At 41.2% G+C, this 18,716-nt stretch overlaps 1 protein-coding gene across 2 annotated transcripts in view; it reads right to left on the bottom strand.

The window, feature by feature from the left end:
• Positions 1 to 5,553: 5,553 nt before the first annotated feature.
• The window catches only part of vps39 (VPS39 subunit of HOPS complex), a 32,389-nt gene continuing 19,226 nt past the window's right edge, over positions 5,554 to 18,716 (bottom strand). For both annotated transcript variants that reach the window (XM_078277037.1, XM_078277038.1), the window contains exons 18-24: positions 16,076 to 16,204; positions 15,176 to 15,278; positions 14,128 to 14,173; positions 12,522 to 12,671; positions 9,575 to 9,709; positions 7,080 to 7,171; positions 5,554 to 6,565 (exon numbers count right to left, since the gene is read on the bottom strand). In XM_078277037.1, the coding sequence (XP_078133163.1) occupies positions 6,484 to 6,565; positions 7,080 to 7,171; positions 9,575 to 9,709; positions 12,522 to 12,671; positions 14,128 to 14,173; positions 15,176 to 15,278; positions 16,076 to 16,204 (737 nt within the window). In that variant the 3' untranslated portion in view covers positions 5,554 to 6,483. The remainder of the gene's footprint in view (positions 6,566 to 7,079; positions 7,172 to 9,574; positions 9,710 to 12,521; positions 12,672 to 14,127; positions 14,174 to 15,175; positions 15,279 to 16,075; positions 16,205 to 18,716) is intronic.

Below are 18,716 nucleotides of genomic sequence, written 5' to 3'. Positions count from 1 at the left end.
ATAAATCAGCACAGTAGTCACGACAAGCTGAGAATGCAGAATAATAGGATTATTTTATTTTATTGAAGGAACTGACATATTTGTTAGCATGAATGGACTGAAAAAAGGTAGCACTTTATCACGAGAGATGTAACTTATGGATTTGTTAATGGTAATTAATCATTTACTATCAAGAATAAGAGCAACTTAGGTTGTAAAGAAATTCTCAATAATAGTCTGTTTGCTTATCAGAAACTTATTGTGTGTGTGTGTGCGTGCGTGCGTTTTCTCTGCTGGCATTTCAGAGGACTATGCCAAAATGGTGAATCCAGAAAAGCAAACAAAGACAGAAATCCCAACACACACACACACACACACACACACACACACACACACACACACACACACACACACACACACACACACAATCCTGTAAGCCTCTATGGAATTCCTCTATGATAATAGTGGAAACTCCGCCAATGGCCTCGCAGCTGTAACCAGTGATCATCGAGATTTGTGATGTACAAGTTCAGTCTTGTGTGTGTTGCATGTGTGTTATGCAAACATCGAGTGTCAGAGAGCACACACACACACACACACACACACACACACACACAGCTGTAGGAATTTATCTGCGCTTCTGTCCTGATGTGGAGGGACGGTTTCCAATGCTGCTTCACTGCAGACCAGAGGGGACTGTTAACAACGAGCCGCTTTAGTGAGTCAACTTAAATCTCTTTACATCTACAAAAATCTATCTTTCTGTAGGCTCCAGAGGGGGCTGGAAAAAACTTTATTGTTCCCTCACCGCCCGAGATTGTAGGCCTACACATACTGTACAGTCGATTCAGCGATCAAAGATCAGTTAGTTGCAAAGACACACAGCTGTGGGCCAAGTCACAAGTCTTCATAAGCAAATTGCAAGTTCAGATGCATGTCTTGTATAGCTCTGAATGCTCAGTCCTTTCAATGCATGGGCCTAACAATCAAATACTCGCGGTGCATGAGGAGTTTTGCATTCAAGTCAACAAGTCTTAAAGTGAATTGTTTGGAAATTGGGAAAAACACAATGTGTTCTTGCTGAGAGTTAGCTGAGAAGATCGATACCGCTTTCTTATCTGTCCTTTCATATAAAGCTACAGCTAGGAGTTTATTAGCTTAGCTTAGCATAAAGACTGGAAACAGGGAGAAAGAAACAGCTGGCCAGGCTCTGTCCAAACGTAACAAAATCCACCTATCAGCACCTTAAAAGCTTGTTTGCTTCTAGACTTTTGTTGAATCTGTACAAAAGCCCAAAGTGTAAAAATCACAAGCTGTGGTTATGTGCCAGAATATTTCTTGGCCGGGCGCAGTATCTTCCTGTTAATTAGTGAGCCTTCAAAATATGACTTTGTCCAATACTTTGGTTTATGGCCAAAATACAGAACTAATGACATTCCCATCAGCCTCAGATGTAGGCTAATTTGTGTTTCGTGCTAATTAGCAAATAGTTAACAGGCCTACATGTTAAACTGAAAGGCTTAGTGGAGTGGGACGCTGGTTTGTTGAGACTACTGGGAGTAAAAAAACACCTTTGTGTCTTCTATGATAGATCTGATCTTTGTGTGATTGTGCACGTTGGTGCAGAATGTTTGCGTCTTGAGAGAAGTTTTCGGTTGTTGATTCCGAGGAACTTGAGACCAAAATCGGTCACGTAGCCTCGATGTTGTAGATCTTTGACACCAAACAGAAGTGAATCTGTGCTGGAGATAACTCAATATGGCCTTCATCTTTTCTGACTTTAGGCCAGCTATCAGCAAGAAAAAGAAACATTTCACACAAAGAGGACACCAGAAAACTCACACCACATCTAGCAACAACAACTAGCAGCTGTTTGCCTGAGTCACTGTACCACATACTGTCCTTAATCAGTTTTCTTAAGTGAAGTCTGATGGAACAAAGCATCATTTGTGGTTTGTTACATGCAAGTCATAGGTCTAACATCAGGCGGGTGGAGCTACAGGATACACAAACTTGCAAGCAGGATATCGTCCAACCCTGCCTAACTCTTGTGTCCTGTTTTTTTGCATATAAAACCCTGTTTGTTTTGGTTCTGTTGAAATGAACGTAGGGCTGGAGAAAGAGCTCACAGTACCAGGTTGATTATTGTCACCGAAAGGGACAACACATCTGACTGGGCCGACTGGGAGCCACCAAAGGCCGTGTTGTCACAAGGCACATGGGGGATTAGGAGGAAAGAAAAGAGGCAGCCGCAGTGTTTATACACACACACACACACACACACACACACACACACACACACACACACACTTACACACACATATATCTCGGACATTATAAAAGACAGGGAAGATAATCATATTAGATAACATTAAAAAGCTCTTACTCTCTATGAAATGGATATTAATACACTTCTACCCCTGGCTTAGCAGGCGGCCAGCTGTGTGTGTGTGTGTATTATAGTCTGTGACTGTATAAGCCTCGCTCAGCAAAGAATAAGTTCAGCAAAAATGCTTTTCCACAATCCTCAAACTGTGAGAATCAGCGCTGAGGCTGATGGGAATGTCCATTTTGTGTTAGATGGGATGCGAACCAGCTTCCAATTAAAACTACTTTGTTGTCTCCACTCCACTACAACATCTTTGTTTTTAATCAAAGTTATCAGTTCTGCAGGTATTTGGTTATAAACCAAAGTATGGGACAGGTTGATATTATAGAATTCATGATGAGGCTACATGAAAAGTCAGGGGATCAAAAAAGTGATTCATAATAATACTGTATACTTTATTAATCCCGCAGAGGTTTCCACTCTGTTGTTGTGATGTCAGAGTGAGGGAGCTGCCCATGGAAAGACGCACCGAGCAGTTAGGGGTTCAGTGCCTTGCTCAAGAGCACCTTGGCAGTGCCCAGGAGGTGAACCGGCACCTCTCCAGCTACCAGTCCACCACCATACTTTGGTCCGTACGGGGACTTGAACCAACAACCCTCAGGTTCCCAACCTACCTACCCAACACCCTACTGACTGAGCTACTGCCATCATGAGGGGAGTATTAATATCTGATTACTGGCCACATGTTCTGACATGGCCCTAACCCTTTTCCATTAAGTTTGTGCAAAATGTCATGGCAATCAATCCAATAATTGTCAAGAAATGTCACAAAAAAAAAAAAAACATTGCCAAAGGAGCCGTAGCCGGTATGGCTAAAACAAGCAATTAAAAAAACTAAACAGATGGAAGTTTCAGCATCTTAAAATCACTCATCACATCCTCATCATCATAATCTGCTAAATTCTTACACAAACAATCCATAAAAACCCAGGAGGTATTTCCTCCCTGCCAGCTTTGCAGAACATAAAGCCGTGCCGGCCTCACTGAGTCCAACTTGAACATCTTTTCCATTTGCACACTGGTGCACCATTCCAAGACATTACAGCATCCCAGTATATATATATATATATATATACACACACACACACACACACACACACACACACACACACACACACACACACACACACACACACACACACCCTTTTTTCCTCACTCACTCACTCAAAAAGAGAGCTCCAATGATTTGGAGCATGATGAATTATTCAGCGTTTCTCTCAGCCTCATGGACACTGCTTTTTCAGTCTCAGGGGACGCTGGTACGATCATGTTGGAGCTCCCCATATGTTCCAGTGATGCATCGATTAGCAAAAACATATTCTGCTGGTTTTAAGGTTCCCAGGCTGGATCCTGCCCAGACTACGGAGTCATCAGGATCCGGCCGAGGCCCCGATGTAGAGAGCAGTTGGCAGACTTTGCTCTCAGGGTGTGTGTGACTAACCGTGTTGCTGAGCAGTCGGGCTGTTGTGATTCTGTTACTCCAGCAGGCTCGGCTCAGCGTAGGAAGTCCATTAGCAGGACAAGTAACAGCGTGGGTATTCTCCGGTGCCTCAACCCCCCCACCCCCCGAGGATAAGGACCTATCTGGGGGGGGGAAAGGACTTCCAGATGAGAGATGGGGATGCTGACTGTCCATGAATAGATAAATGGAGTGGAGCAACTCTTCTTCACTAATGATAACGGGAAGAGGAAATGCTTTAATCTAAAATGTCACACCTGTAGGAGAAAAAAAATAATATCTTTCAATATCTTAAATATGCTAACAATCCAGTCTATATATATGCACAGGCTCCTGTAAGGGTTATATTATTTCTGTGTAAATAGCAGGGTTTTTTTTTATTTTTTATTGGCTCACGTCACATTTTATGGAAGTCCATTTCTGAAAGAAAAATAAAAATGTATGAAGAAGCAGGAATAATAATAAAAAATAGTCAAGTCAATGTTCATAAGATACTCATTAAAAAACCCACCAGTGTGAATATGTGCCAGACGGTGTGGTATCGCACGGACACAAACATGAGTGGAAATGCTTCTTTATTACTGATTAAAGCCAAACAGACAGTCAGACATATGGTACCTGCTGGGTCGCTCCTTAGACAACTTCAGAAAGGAATTTGTCATTAACACTCTCAGTCTTTATACAGTATACACACAGTTGGACAAATGTTCCCACACACACCCCCCACACGTTTCAGAAACGTCTTAGCAGAGTACAATGTGTGCAAACTTTTAAATAGCAGAAGAGGAGGATGTGGGGACGAGGGGGTATTTCAAGGCGCAGGAGATGAAGATGAAGCTACTACTTGTGGGAAAACTTAAAACGGTTGCAAGACTTAGTGGTTAAAAAGACAAGTTTAAGTCATGCAAGTCCACTGTCCAGAGTGTCGCTGAGCAACGACACAGAGGACTCCAACTCAGTCTAAAAACATACATTCATTGCTTTGATTTCAATTTCAGTAAACTGGGGGGGTCCAGCTTCTTCAATTACCTCCCAGGCGGACAGTAAACAGACCCATTTTATAACAATATTGCTATTATAAATGCACAGATCAATCATACCTTCCACGTCATTCATGTTTCTTCCAGTTCTTAGCACTCAGATGTGAGATTTGATAATAAATAAAACAGGACATCCATCCACTTTTAAAGTGCTGTACGTAACTTTGTGATCCTTCTTAGAGTGAGACTACATAACTTTGGAAAGAAATAACAAAATATTACAAATCAAAAGTCGAATTCAAAAGTTTTGCTGCTGCAGCCTGACTTGATCTGGTATGATCAGTGGCTAATGGTGGCTAATGTTAGCAGACTCATCTCCACTTGTGCTCCTGTAACGCTCATTGTCACAGTGATGTAGGGCTGCTACTATTTACTCGATTAATCGTTAAGTCTATAAAATGTGAAATACAAAGCAATTCCTCCAAGCTCACGGTGATGTCTTCAATTTGCTTATTTTATCCGATCAACGGTCCAAAACCTAAAGAAATGTAATTAACTGTCACATCCGACTCAAATGATTATCGAAATAGTTGCTGATTAATCAACTAATTGGCTAATAATGGCAGCTCTACAATGATGTGTTTAAAGCAACTGGGAAATGAAGGGAAACGGTGTGTGATTATTCTGCAATTACCACTTGTGGCCACCTCGGCTGCTGTTCAAAAGTTACACAGACTCACTTTAAATTCTTCTACTTGAGAAACCTTTAATGTCTGGGAGAGAAAACCAAAATCCCAAAAATGAATACAAATAAGACAGATGAGTGCTTTAAAAAAAAGAAAAGAAAAAAGCATTAAAGAGAGGATAATGTCTGGTAGAAATCATTCGCACACTGTAGAACATCGCTATGAATAAATGTTAGTTGGAGAAGCCGCCTCAAACGTTTAAATAAAAATACAACAACAGTCAAACACGGTGTAAGAAGAATGCTGTTTTGCTTAGTCAGTACTGGCACATGCTAACAGACATCGACTTCATGTGAGTACAATCTTCAGAGTCACACAAGGCAATTAACTGTACTCCTGCAGAGCGTATATGGCGTATCAAGCAGTGTTTGAGGCCTCACCCAGTGTAACAGGAGGAGTGGGAGAAGGTGAGAGACAGTAAGAGGCAGGAAGGGAGAAAAAATAAAAATAAAAACCAAGGCTTGTAATCATCTCACGGTGAGGACGAGCAACAACTCCTCGTCCTCTGGGCGTCTGTCCGTTTTCTTCCGAGGCGAAGGGAAGGGAATCCCTTCTAGCATTACAGTGACACGTGCTTTTCAAATGTCACACTCTAACCCACTCGGTTCTCTTTATTTCTCCCCTCCTGTTGAGTGACCCGGGACATTCCTCCTGCTACTTCATGCACGGAAAGAAAGAAAAGTCTCAGCCTTTGATTTCAGAGAGAGGTCTTGTTCTGCTCAGCGGCTAGAGCATGACAACAACTGTGCTCGAGGTTGAAAAAATGTCTGCACTTGTAGTTCTGTCGGGTGCCACAGCCTGGCAATTAACTCGAGCACCCTTCGACCTTCTGATTGCATTTCTAGTTCAAAGATGTCCCAGCATTGCCATCCACAGAGAGGGAGAGGGGATTATTAATTAGTGGACAGTTTGTCGTCAGGTGGAGAGCTGTTACTGCTCAGTGGGACACGCGTTGCGGTCTTTGCAGCAGAAGTAATGCACCACCACGCCGTTGGGATACCTGGCAAACGCACTGAGAGAGAAAGATAAACAGAGCGTGCTTTACTGTTGGTAGGATTATTACTCACTGCATCACAGCAGAAAAACACCTTTAATTAAAATTTAGAAGAGTGAACTGAAAATGAACGAGGGTATGAAATTAACAGCAGCTCAGGGCATAAAACCGAAACTGCAGACACAAAAGAATCTGATAAGCAGACATAAAAGATGTTAAATGGAAGATGCTGCTATACACTGACAGTGTCATAATACCCAAATGAATTAGGATTCTGCAATAACTCTACGATAGGCACTTCAAAAATCGGTCCACTTTTTCAAGACGTAAGATTCACCGATTTCTTTTTTCACATGCATTAATAATAATTAGAAGAGGGGAAAAGGATAAGAAAAAACAAGGATCAACAAAGGATACAATTTCAAAGATAGACATGCAGTTAAATAAATAAAAAAGTGAAAGCGCGTATTTTTTATACTTATGGCCAAACAAAAGAAGCCTGCTTTTTGACTCTACAGGGAGAGAGTGTTACCTGTTGCCTATTTTCTTCTTGCAGACTCTGCAGGTCTTCTCCTCTGTAATGACACATTTAACCTGCTGGTGGAAGATTCGCTCCTCTTGCACCTGAAAACCAACGTTACATCATGACTTCGCGTGAACATACATGTCACTTTCTAAAGCCAAGTGGCGGGTCATCTGTACGCATTTTGAGCTATCCGCATGTGTCTCTACGGCGTATACAGCGGACGGTTGGGTTTAGGAAAAGAAGAACTGGACGGTTGGGTTTAGGAAAAGAAGAACGGGACAGTTGGGTTTCGGACACGCGGGACACGATCCCCGGTCTCCTGGGTGAAAGTCCCGTGTTGTTTGACCCATCCTCCACCCCGACCAACCTCCCTATGCGGATTTTTGGGCTTTCATACTACTCGCTACGGCGTAAATTGACACGCAATCGCAAGGTAATGCAAGTCAATGGAGGCCAAACGGCGTTGATAAACACGCTAAAAAGTGATTATGCGTCTTGATAACACGCCAAAATGGGCGTGTCACACATACGCCACTTATTGAGATCAGTCTGTGAAAACAGAGAACAGGCGAGGTGAGCAGAGACACAAGTCACAGTCAATCAGCTTTTACATCTCGTTTCTGTGGCACAGGTTCTCGTGAGCTAGATAACAAGGTAAAAAAAAAACTCCATCTCTAATCCTAAGACCCCTTAACACTTCAACACAAATATTCAAAACTACATCATGGCAGACTGACGACAAAATATCGGAAAACCAACTCCACTCCGGCTTCATTAGTTCAAAGCTGTCACTGTGTTTCTTCCTGTCGCTCAAACACTGCGGGCTCTAGAGCAGTACTTCCCATCGGCTTACTGGGGGATTGAGCCCCTAAAATGGAGTCTTTAAATGACTCTAAAAGGGTTGAGAGATGATTAAAAGAAAATAAGAAGAAAAACCATGCAGAAACACAAACTTTGTTCATTTTTGGGACTTTCCTCCAATATTCGCTTTTTTTCCTTGTAAAATACTGTACACATAACTATGGTCCAACTGAAAGTGTGACAATGTGTGTTTTTGAAATGTACTGTTTTACTGTTGTACTGTACTGTAAGGTTTTGTGTGAAATGAAGGAAACTGTTTTTAGGAAAATACCAGATATACTCATTAAGAAACTGTAGCTTACAAGCCATGGACAGACTAAGGAGCATCTTAACGGACTGAAGTGACATTTGCAGGCACGTTTGCATGCTGTTTAATGTGGGCTGTTGTTCAGTCTGTGGTTCAGAGTGTGTGCCTCGTGTGTTGTGTAGCAGGCTGCTGTCTGATAGGCCATTGTGACTTTCTGTCTGCTAGAACGCTGATGATTCTGCAAACTACTTATGCAAAGGTTCGATGGAAACAAGTTCTCCATCTATGTAGACAGAGAACTCGCAGGTCCTAATCGCAGGAGAACATTTGATCAACAGAGCAGATACAACTGCAATTTAATGTCAGTTGGACTGCAGTCGGACAGGAAAAATCAATCTTCAATTGACCTGTTCCCAACTAATAGACATGCAACCTATGACCAGGGGCAGCAAGTAGACACTGCTTTGTATTAAAGGCTGGGAACTCTGCACTAAACAACTGCAACATAGATAGGTAGAAGGTGCTACATTACCTGTAAATACAGTATTATGTGACATACAGCCAGAGGTAGAACAAGTATTAAGTACTAATACCACACTGTAAAAATACTCTGTTACAAGTGAAAGTCCTTCATTGAAAATGTTACTTAAGTGAAAGTATGTAAGTATCATCAGGAAAATGTACTTAAAAGTATTAAAAGTAAAAGTACTCAATGCAGAAAAATCCTCCCATTTTAGAAACTGGAAACATTCAAAACAGTTCTGTCAATCAACTAAGTGTTTAATGGTCTAATCATTTCGGCTGGACTTGTAGGCCTGTATATTGTTCATATTGGTAGTTTAATTTATAATAAAACATTGTATTTTATAAAACTACAGGTTTTCTGTTAGTAAACTTGTATGTAGTGGAGTAAAAAGTACAATATTTCTTTCTCTGAAATGTAGAGGAGCAGAAGGAGAAAGTGGCATGAAAAGAAAAGACTCAAATAAAGTACAAATACATTAAATTTGTACTTAAGTACACTTCTTGTTAAATGTATTTAGTTACACACCACCACTGCATACAGCACATTTAACATAACACAGTATGTATAAGACAGGAGTTACAAACTGCTCTACTTCAGCAGCTCTCTGGTCGAGAGTTTATTGCCGTATTTATCCACATTGTTCCAGGTTCAAATCTAAAAATTCATCTCTAATGGTTAACATTTAAATGGTCATATGGTTCTGACAGCTCTCACAATAATTCATTTACACCAATGGCTGGGTACCGGTTTGTTTGACGGTACCCAGCCATCAGTCACATTCTGGCCAACTACATTAGATGTTACGATGTTACAAATTTGACTCACATTTCCATGAACCACCATGTACACAAACTCTCCAGGACTCACCCTGAGGAATTCGGCCTGCAGCAGACTCTTCAGCACCTGGTTGCAGCGTTTCCTCTGCGCCCTCTCCTCCAGGACGCTCTCCAGGAACACCTGGATCTCTCGGATCTGGGTGTTGGCTGGGAGCAGATTGATGGCCTGTGGGGGAGAAAAAAACAAACAAACAAAAAAAAACCTTAGCTTGACACGTCATTATTAGTTGTTTTTCTTAGTTTTTTTATAGATTACAACACTGTCATTATGAGAGGGAACTTTTGTGGCTTGGATGGAGGTAATCATCTCTTTGAATAGAGTCATTTCCACTTTCATTAGATGTATTAGTCAAAAAAAACGGACATAACTCGTGAATCATTTCAAAGTGATAATATTAAATGAAATGACTCCCTCTTGGGGACAGTAATGTGCTGTGACACGACTTCACCGACAGTATCTTTTAGTACTTTTAGGAATAAAAATAACTGGCCTGCGTGCTTTTGTGTGACTGCTAAGGGAGACTCGATCAACAATCAAGGTCAGTGCTTTTGTTTTTCTCTTGTTCAATGCAATTAAATTAAATGAGCAAAAATGGCCTTGTTACACTCAGACAGCTGAGAGTGAGAGTTCCCTGCTGAAAAAACAACATAGAAACAGAGCTGGCATTTAGTTTGGGTATAACTCAACTTCAATCCTGTGAGGTAATTCACAGCTATGTAACTACACCACTACTATACGCTTAACAATATGTTTTGCAGTTTAAGTCTTTACTACTTCAAGATAAACCATCTGTAAGCCTTCAGTCATGTTTTGTGGAGGTTTTCACAGAACAGGGAGCAGGATCCGGCTGCAGCAACCTCCTCCGCTGTGGAGGAAGGTCTGGCATTAGAGACTATACATAACATAACAAAATTGGATCTCTCTGGGTGTTGGACTGTCAGTCAGACCAACCAACAATATGAAACTTTACCCTGGGTTCTGGTTTTTCACAATTTGTAGACATTTTATAGAATAAATGATAACTTGATAATTCTAATAATTCTTAATAATATATTAACAGACTACTTGACAATGAAAATAATTTTTAGTTGCACCTCTAGACAAGAAATTGTGAATTGCTTTGTGTTGGAAGTTTTCCCGGAAGTTTTGTAGTCTTGTCTTGTTGCCCTTATTCTCTCTTGGCAAGCAGAGCCTGGGAACGAGGCCAGGGGAAATGAAAGCAGGGTGCCATTAAAGTCAATGAGGGGGCGCAGGGAAGCAGTGTGGCACAGAAAGAGAAGATGGAGAGCTTCCCGGCTGTGGGATGTCAACCTAAAACACTCATGTAAACCTGTAGTGTTCCCCTCGAGAGACTCTTAATTTGACATGTCTGCGGTGGAGCACAGATCAGCGGTGCCTTTCACACACAATCACATCCACTTTAAATCACAGATACAACACAGACTGTTGTGGTGTATTTTACAACGAGGCTATAACTCTGAACAGATAAACTTGCTGGTTTTACGTTATTAAAATATTTGCGGTGACACAGTGGAGGCGATTCAAAGACTGCGCCTCTGTTGATTTGTAGTAAGATATGGAAGGAAAGAATATAAAATCAGCTGAGTGACGGTTTTGTCCTCGACCTGGACTGTGTGGAAAGATCTTTTGCAGCTGGATTGTAATGCAAAACACAAAAACAAATAGCTTCATAAAAGGTTATCTTCTTTACTAGAGAGCATGCGGTGGGTTGTAACATTGTTTAACATTGTAACGTTGTTTGACAGGCAAAATAGGGCATGAGCTGGTTTTGAACAGAGCAGCTTTTATTCAATTAACTCTTTGCTATTTTGGTTCTGGGTTCTGAGAGATGACACATTGCAACGCAGACGCCCTCTCGAGGGAGATACGTACCCTGGTGAAAATCTTTTTTTTTGGCTTGCTGGATCTTTTTTATCACAAAGGCAACAGCCTGATTACCCCCCGACTGTGAAAACCTTGTCTCGCTCTAAAAACAAACTAAATCAAATCTCTTTGCGTGAGTGCTTGCATTGTTAATCATGTTATCCCACCTCATTTTAATCCAGCCTAAACAAGCCAACTCTTATCAGTTCCACTTTCACGTCTTGTCTGAATTAACAATGATTGCTAAATTGGAGCGATGGCAAAGAGTCAACTTTTACTAATAAAGCCCTGGACTCAATTAGAAACTAATTTAATGTGCACATTAAATCAGAACGCAAAAATTCCAAGTACCAGATGGAGTTTGTTGAGTAGGAACGTTGAATTCAAGTGCAACAATTTTGAGCACGTGTCAGAAGACTTTGACAGCCTCACAAAAGTTAAAGTGCTTTTCTGTGTCACCTTACTGGCAAACAGTTTGTCCTTTCTGGGGTTTTTTATGATTAACAATATTTTATTCTAGCAAAACATATCATTCACAACATGAACGTCCCCCCCCCTCCCTCGTCATCACCACCCACCCAGACAAAAATCAAGAAAACATGGACACCGTAACTACAACAATCAAGACCATACATGAACAAATAACAAAATAGATACTAAACTATAAACCACGTAAACATATGTAGAAATGACAACGCCATAAGCCCATCATACACGTCTCTCCCCAGCACGAAGCTTATTGGGAGTTTAAGAACCTTCCCCCTTTTTCCCGTGTAGACATCCAATCTGGTGAACTGTTTATATGACCGCCACCCTAGCCATCTCAGAGGCCCACTCCTGGACGAAGGCATCCCTTCATTCTTCCATCCCCTTAAAATAATCTGTCAGGATATCATTAAACTAGTCTGGACCCAACTTCTTATGCGTTTATCTATCCCGCTTAGGATTGACCCATCTCCCAGAACAGTTTGTCCCGTCTTAATGCAGCAAACATGTTATACTCCAATGAGATAAAACTAGAATGATTTGGGACTGGACTTCGTTCTTTAGTCACCCTGGGGAGCGATTTGAGTGCTGCTCTGTGGTTGTTTACCTTGGTGGTGTTGAGTTTGCTGTGGTGCAGTTCCAGGACGTGCAGGGCCGCCTGCAGGTTGGCCTGAGGCTCCGACAGCTCCATCTTGATGGGCCCCAGGCAGTGGACGTCGGGAGGTGACAGGTACATTCGCAGCAAGGACAGATAAACCTGAAGGGAAGGATTACAGCGGTTAATACTTAACCTATCGGAATCAGAATCTATTTATATCACTTGACCAGAAATGTGTCATGATGAAGGAACAGGACCCCACACACAGGACTGTAGAATATCAAGTACGTTTGAATCGCACTAGAGTTGGTTTGCCCCGCTGGTGCAGTTCGTTTGGGCAGGTAAGAACGCGGTAATCGCACTCGGGAGCGCACCAAAAGTGGACCAAACAAGAGTACCGAGACCGGCTTGATGGCTTGGTGGTCTCGGTACACTTTCAATCCAACACTGTAGCAGCTTGCGGTGTTCCTCTCACAGAAATAGACAGCAGTCAAGCTGTTGGAGACAGACGCCGGCAGAGCAGAGTGAAGTGTCGGTGAGCAGAGCAGACGTAGCAACGTCGCTCGCGGAACTATGTCTGATTATTTAAATGAAATTAGCTGGTTTGACTATGGAGATGCAAAAAATATGCACTAGTCCACACAGGACCTTCTTTCTGTATTTACTTTCTTGCTCCCGCCCCCGGACACATCCGACCAATAAGAGGAGTGAACGTTCTTGCGTGATTTGTAATGATGCAATTTGGTACGCTTGGATTTTTCCAGGTGTGAAACCAAACCGAACCAAGGGCAAACCGCTCCAAGTTTACAAACTCATCAACTGATTCAGATTAAGGCAAAGAAACTACAGGTGTAAAAACGCCCTAAGACAATAATGAACAACTACTTTCCACTACTACAGAATATGATAAAAGTAAGATAGATATATATTTGCCAGGATACAGGAGAAAAAAAATATTAGATAAGATAAATTAGACAAAAAATGTTATTTAAATTTTCATTTTCATGTAAACAAGAATGTAAAAGAAGTTAGAAGAGCCTACGTGACTGAAAACATGCTGAGTTTACAAAACATAGTTTATACATTTTGGAAACCAAAACAATTACAGCTTAAAAAAACAAGAAATAACGTGTTAATTACTGAACTTTAGAGGTGCTAATATCAAGTTGTTTCGATGTTCACGTCTATCTCTCCGCAAGAAAGTGAATAAGCGCATGTCCTTAAATGTCAAACTATTTCATTAAAATCTGCCTAGAATAATTTATGGTAGACCTTACACACAGGTATCGAATATTCAGCGTCCAAACAGGAATCTTTTTTTTCTTCTGACCGTTAGAGGAACAGCAATGATTCATTGACTTTCCCCTTGTTTGGTTGCAGAGTCAAGCAACATTTCAGGTTTTACGTAGAACTGGCAATGTGCCTGTTATTGGGAGACTGAGCCATAAATAATGCATTATATTTGTGTAGCATTTTCTGGAAACACAAAAGCACTTAACAGAAGGCAGCAGAGCGTAGAAAATGTAAAAAGTGGTCTTAAAAACAAACAAACAACAAAATCCAAGAGGACAAGGCAAAGAAACGTATTTTTTCTGAGAAACTGAAAGCTACTTACATCTTTATTCCCTTCGACTAAACTGTTGTAATGGCCGTGACAGTATCTGCAGAGCACACACAAAGAGAAAAACCATGAGCAAAGACAAAAGTTCTGCTTATGTTTGACCAACACGCTCACAGCACTGTAACAACATAATCAGGATGGCACAAATTCAGTCAAATGATTCAGTTGTGGCCCTTTGACCTTATTTTTGCTGCATGCAGAACAGGCTTGCAACTAAATTATGATTTCCGTTAAAAAAAAACAACAACAATTTACTTCATTCACAAACTGGCTGTTTATTGACGAATTCCTCACTCATATGTTCTGGTTTGCCCTAAATTAACTACTTTTTGGATGAGTATTTTTTGACACCATGAGCAGAGCCTATGATCGCACTATCTCCCCCTAACCCTTTGTCAGCCATTTTCGGCATTTCCTCTGGCGCTGACCTCCCTGTTGCACTAAGGCGGGCCCTGGCGTTTACATCTCTGCTAGCCCGGAGACTGATCTTGCTCAACTGGAGGCTCTCCCGCCCCCCCTTACACACGACCGTTGGATTAAAGAGGTGCTCGACAATTTGAAGCTTGAGAAGCTTAGATCTTCTCTGAAGGGCTCTATCTCGACATTCCTAGAGACATGGAACCTTTTCCTAGAACTTGTTGACTCCCTCAGTTTATCTCCTGACTTGGAGGACTGAGCTCCTTCTGGACCGCTCCACTTGACACTTAATCTCCTCTCTTCCTGTATCTCTTTTAATTTGTCTGGATGTTGTGTGCCCTTACTGGTGTGTGTTTGTCAGTGTGCATGGGTCTGTGTTGTGTGTCCCCGTCTGTTTTGGGTGGGTAGGGGACTTGAGGGGAAGTGACATACTGTCTTAACTATGTCCTATGCTGTATGTCACTTATTGTAAAAAAAATTATTGTTGAAAAAAAGAAGAAAAGAAATTCCTCTTCATCGTTAGTCAAATTAGCTGCTGGAGTTAGCAAACATTTGGCCAGCGGTTGGTGGTGATTTGCCACCCCGGTATACTGCAGGTTTGTGTGGTGTTTGCAGGCGTACTCACTCTTCAGCCATGCGTGTGTCTCTCAGGATGTGCACATAGATGAAGAGCGCTTGCTCGTGTTTACCCATCCGACCCAGCAGCAGAGCCCGTTCCTCCAGCAGACCTTGGAGATGGAAAACCAGGTCAAAGGGGGCAAGTTTACCCTTCAGCTTAAACGTATATAACTTGGCTAAAACCTTACAATTTTCTCTTACTCGTCTGTTTTTTTGATTTCATTTTGAGGTTACTGTCAGCTGTGTACTCATCTATGTATTTACATTCTGTTCTCACATTATTTTACTTCTTGCTATTTAACCTGACTTCCAGCGCTTTTCTCTTTTTTAAACTCCAGACTGTGTGTGTATGTTCAAGTACCTGCTGTTAGATGAGGTTTGGGGGAGAGATTAAGGAATTGGCTGTAATTTCTTTTTTATAGTATCTTCTCTGTGATATGCAGACACTGTACAAATGTGTGTATTTGATAAAAGATAGAAGAAAATAATATAATAAAAATATTTGAAGGAGAAAAAAAAAAAAAAACGTACTCTATAACTGAGAACATTTGAACGAACAAGAACGAAATGAAATTCTTTGTTTTTCTTAGGTTCATGTTACATAACGTTCCAATAAGCCCCTTAAGGTAGATTTGTGATATTAGCCTGTATAAATAATACTGACTTGACTTAACATATATAGCGATATTAAAATCTGTTCGGTTCACTCTGATCAACTATCAATCAACTAATTTCCTTTCATACTCGAGGTGTAAATGCTTTAGACATAATTTTAACATGATCAAAAAAGGATCATTAAGTGAAATGTCAGCTTCTTCAATAACAAAACCTGCATCCTTGTACTGTATTTGTTAAGCAAACAGAAGAAAATGGGTTGTTTGTCCACTGTGTAATCCACAGCTCTTACCGTCAAAGGGAAAGTCACTGATGAGTCTGGCTGGTTCATAGCTGGTAGAAATATCCAGGAACGACAGCAGCTTGTTCCTGAACTCTCCCAGATCACCTTCCTCCTTACCCGCAGCAACAGCTGGAACTCCTGCAACAGCACAGAGGTTTTCATTACAGGTTACATTAGTCTAAGCTGGAAGGATTGGTCCATTAGTTGAATAACACAACGGTAATCTGCAACAATTTTGATAATCAACTAATATTTCTATTCATTTCTTTCACTGGTTCCTCCTCAAAAGTAAATATTTGCTTTACTTTTCTTAGTCTTCTGTGATAGTACGTTGAATTTCTTTGAGAGTTGGTCAGACAGAATAAGCAATTTGAAAACATTGTTTGATTCCGGGAAACTGTGAAGGGCATTTTGTTTTACAATCTCATGACATATAGACCAAATGATTAATCAAGCAATTAAGAACATGATTGGCAGATAACGTAATAATTAGGGCTGTCAGCGTTAACGCGTTAATCGCGATGCGATTAAGGGCCGACGCAATGCGATTAATTTATTTTACACTTCACTCGGCTTTGCGTTGTGCCTAACGGCTACTATTTTGACCCTTTGGCGCTGCCGTACTTCTTCATAACTCATCTTCTGCTGCAGAATGCAGGCAGGCTGCCGGCACGGAGAAAGACAGCAGCAACACACTTCTGAATGGCGCTTTTCTTTTTAAAAAACTCCCGGACGGCTCAGTAGACAAGTCGAAAGCCATATGCACGTTGTGTAAAGCCGAATTTAAATATCACCGAAGCACGTCAAGCTTGAGCTACCACCTACGGAGCTAAGCATATTAACGTGACGCAGTTTGATGCTAGCGGGCTCAGGCAAAGCAGTATTTTGGAGAGTGCTACTGCACCTGTAGATCCAAAACCCAAAAAAAATTACTACAGCTCTTGCAAAATGGGTGGCAACTAACTGCAGACCTGTCAGCATCGTAGAGGACTCGGGTCTTAAAGACGTACTACGGTTGGCATGTTCTGACCCGTCTTATACACTGCCATCGAGGGGGGACAGTAGTTTCACCATACACAGCCTGTATGACACGGAGAAAGCAGCTAAACTGGAACTGCTGCCAAGTGCAAACGCTGTCTCATTAACCGGTGATCACTGGACGTCAGTGAGGAATCACCATTATTTAGGAGTTACTAAACACTAGATTGACTCTGGCTGGACTTTGCACTCGTTTGCCTTAACGGTGGTTGTTAGTGTTACATCTCAGTCAATTGTTCTCAATCCTTGTTAAAAATGTAAAGGTTAAATGTCCTGCTGTGGCATCTGGTTTTTGGACCATTTTGTTTGTGCTGTATAAGCAAAGTGTTAGTGTTACATCTCAGTTAGGTTAGGTACTTGTAGGAATTGCGTAATAATGACAGATTCACACATTTGTTTACAGTAAATAAATAATAGTCAAGTTCATAAAGTCACTTTCTTTGCATTCAATTGATTCCCAATCAAGATACACTGGTAAGAATTGCTTTCCATTGTTAATATGTACTTAAAAACTGTTCTGAAATGCAAAATAATAGAATTTTAATTGTGATAAAACATGCGATTAATCGCGATTAACTATAGAACTTCAGCGATTAATCGCGATTAAAATATTTTAATCGTTTGACAGCCCTAGTAATAATTAAAATAATTCTTTTTTTTTTTTTAGGGGTGTTTTTTACTTTGAACAATGACAGAGCTATATTTGACCCATCTTCTGGGGTGTCTTCGTAGCAGCATTTAAAACAAAAACAGGTCCTTGTGAGAAAAATGATACACATGTTCAGGTCAGGTAGCTTTGTGTAGCCCTTGACGTCCAGCCGTCTGCTGTCAGAACAAACAGCTGGTGCTTCAGACAATTGGTTCTCTATTTGGGCTTTTGTTTTTTTTGTACAAAGCGGGAATTACGGCCTGGCTGAAATGGGCCCATGAAGGAATAGCGTAACGGGGCTCAATTACTTTAACCATGTTCGTAAAACCTGCGTTTTCTACCCCAGTAGGGTATCATATCCGCTGCTATAAATGTACCAATTGCCGCAGTGATGTATTTTGCCCTGTTTGAATCAGTTGGAAATTGCTGCTTAAATGCTGCGGGGATCGTTTGTAGCGTGTGTGTTGCTTTTAGTTTTTGTCTAGTTCCAGTTATTGACACACTGAGGTGACGTCGGCGTAAATGAGTTGACATGTTTGTAGTATTCCCACTGGTGTAGCCTATTCTCGTGCAGCAGATGCGACATACCGTTGTTGTTTTTATCCACCACTCTCTTCCCAACACCCTCGTAACTTACAGGGAAACCAAAGTGGCTCCAAACGCCAGACCTGTTGGTTATTGGAGGATCTTCTAATTCTGGTCTGGTAATAGTCACATTAACATTACTAGCCATATTGCAACGAGCTAGTTTAGCGTAGCATGCCTGACTGGAGTAGAGTGTTTTTCTTTGGGAGTGGGAGGGGCAGACAGCACGTTGCCTGTTACGTCGTTTGGGCTGCCTTGTTGAGTGCCCATTATACAACATGACACTTTATATTGTGTGAAATATAACGATGTGTATGCGGCCATCAAGTGTTTATTCAACACTTCTGAAAGTCAGCCAGAGACAGTGTTTTTAACCAA

This window comes from Sander vitreus, chromosome 20, assembly GCF_031162955.1.
Source record: "Sander vitreus isolate 19-12246 chromosome 20, sanVit1, whole genome shotgun sequence".
In the NCBI taxonomy this organism is placed as follows: Eukaryota; Metazoa; Chordata; class Actinopteri; order Perciformes; family Percidae; genus Sander; species Sander vitreus.
Note: the sequence above shows the minus strand (reverse complement) of the source record. Positions and strands in the feature narration are given on the sequence as shown.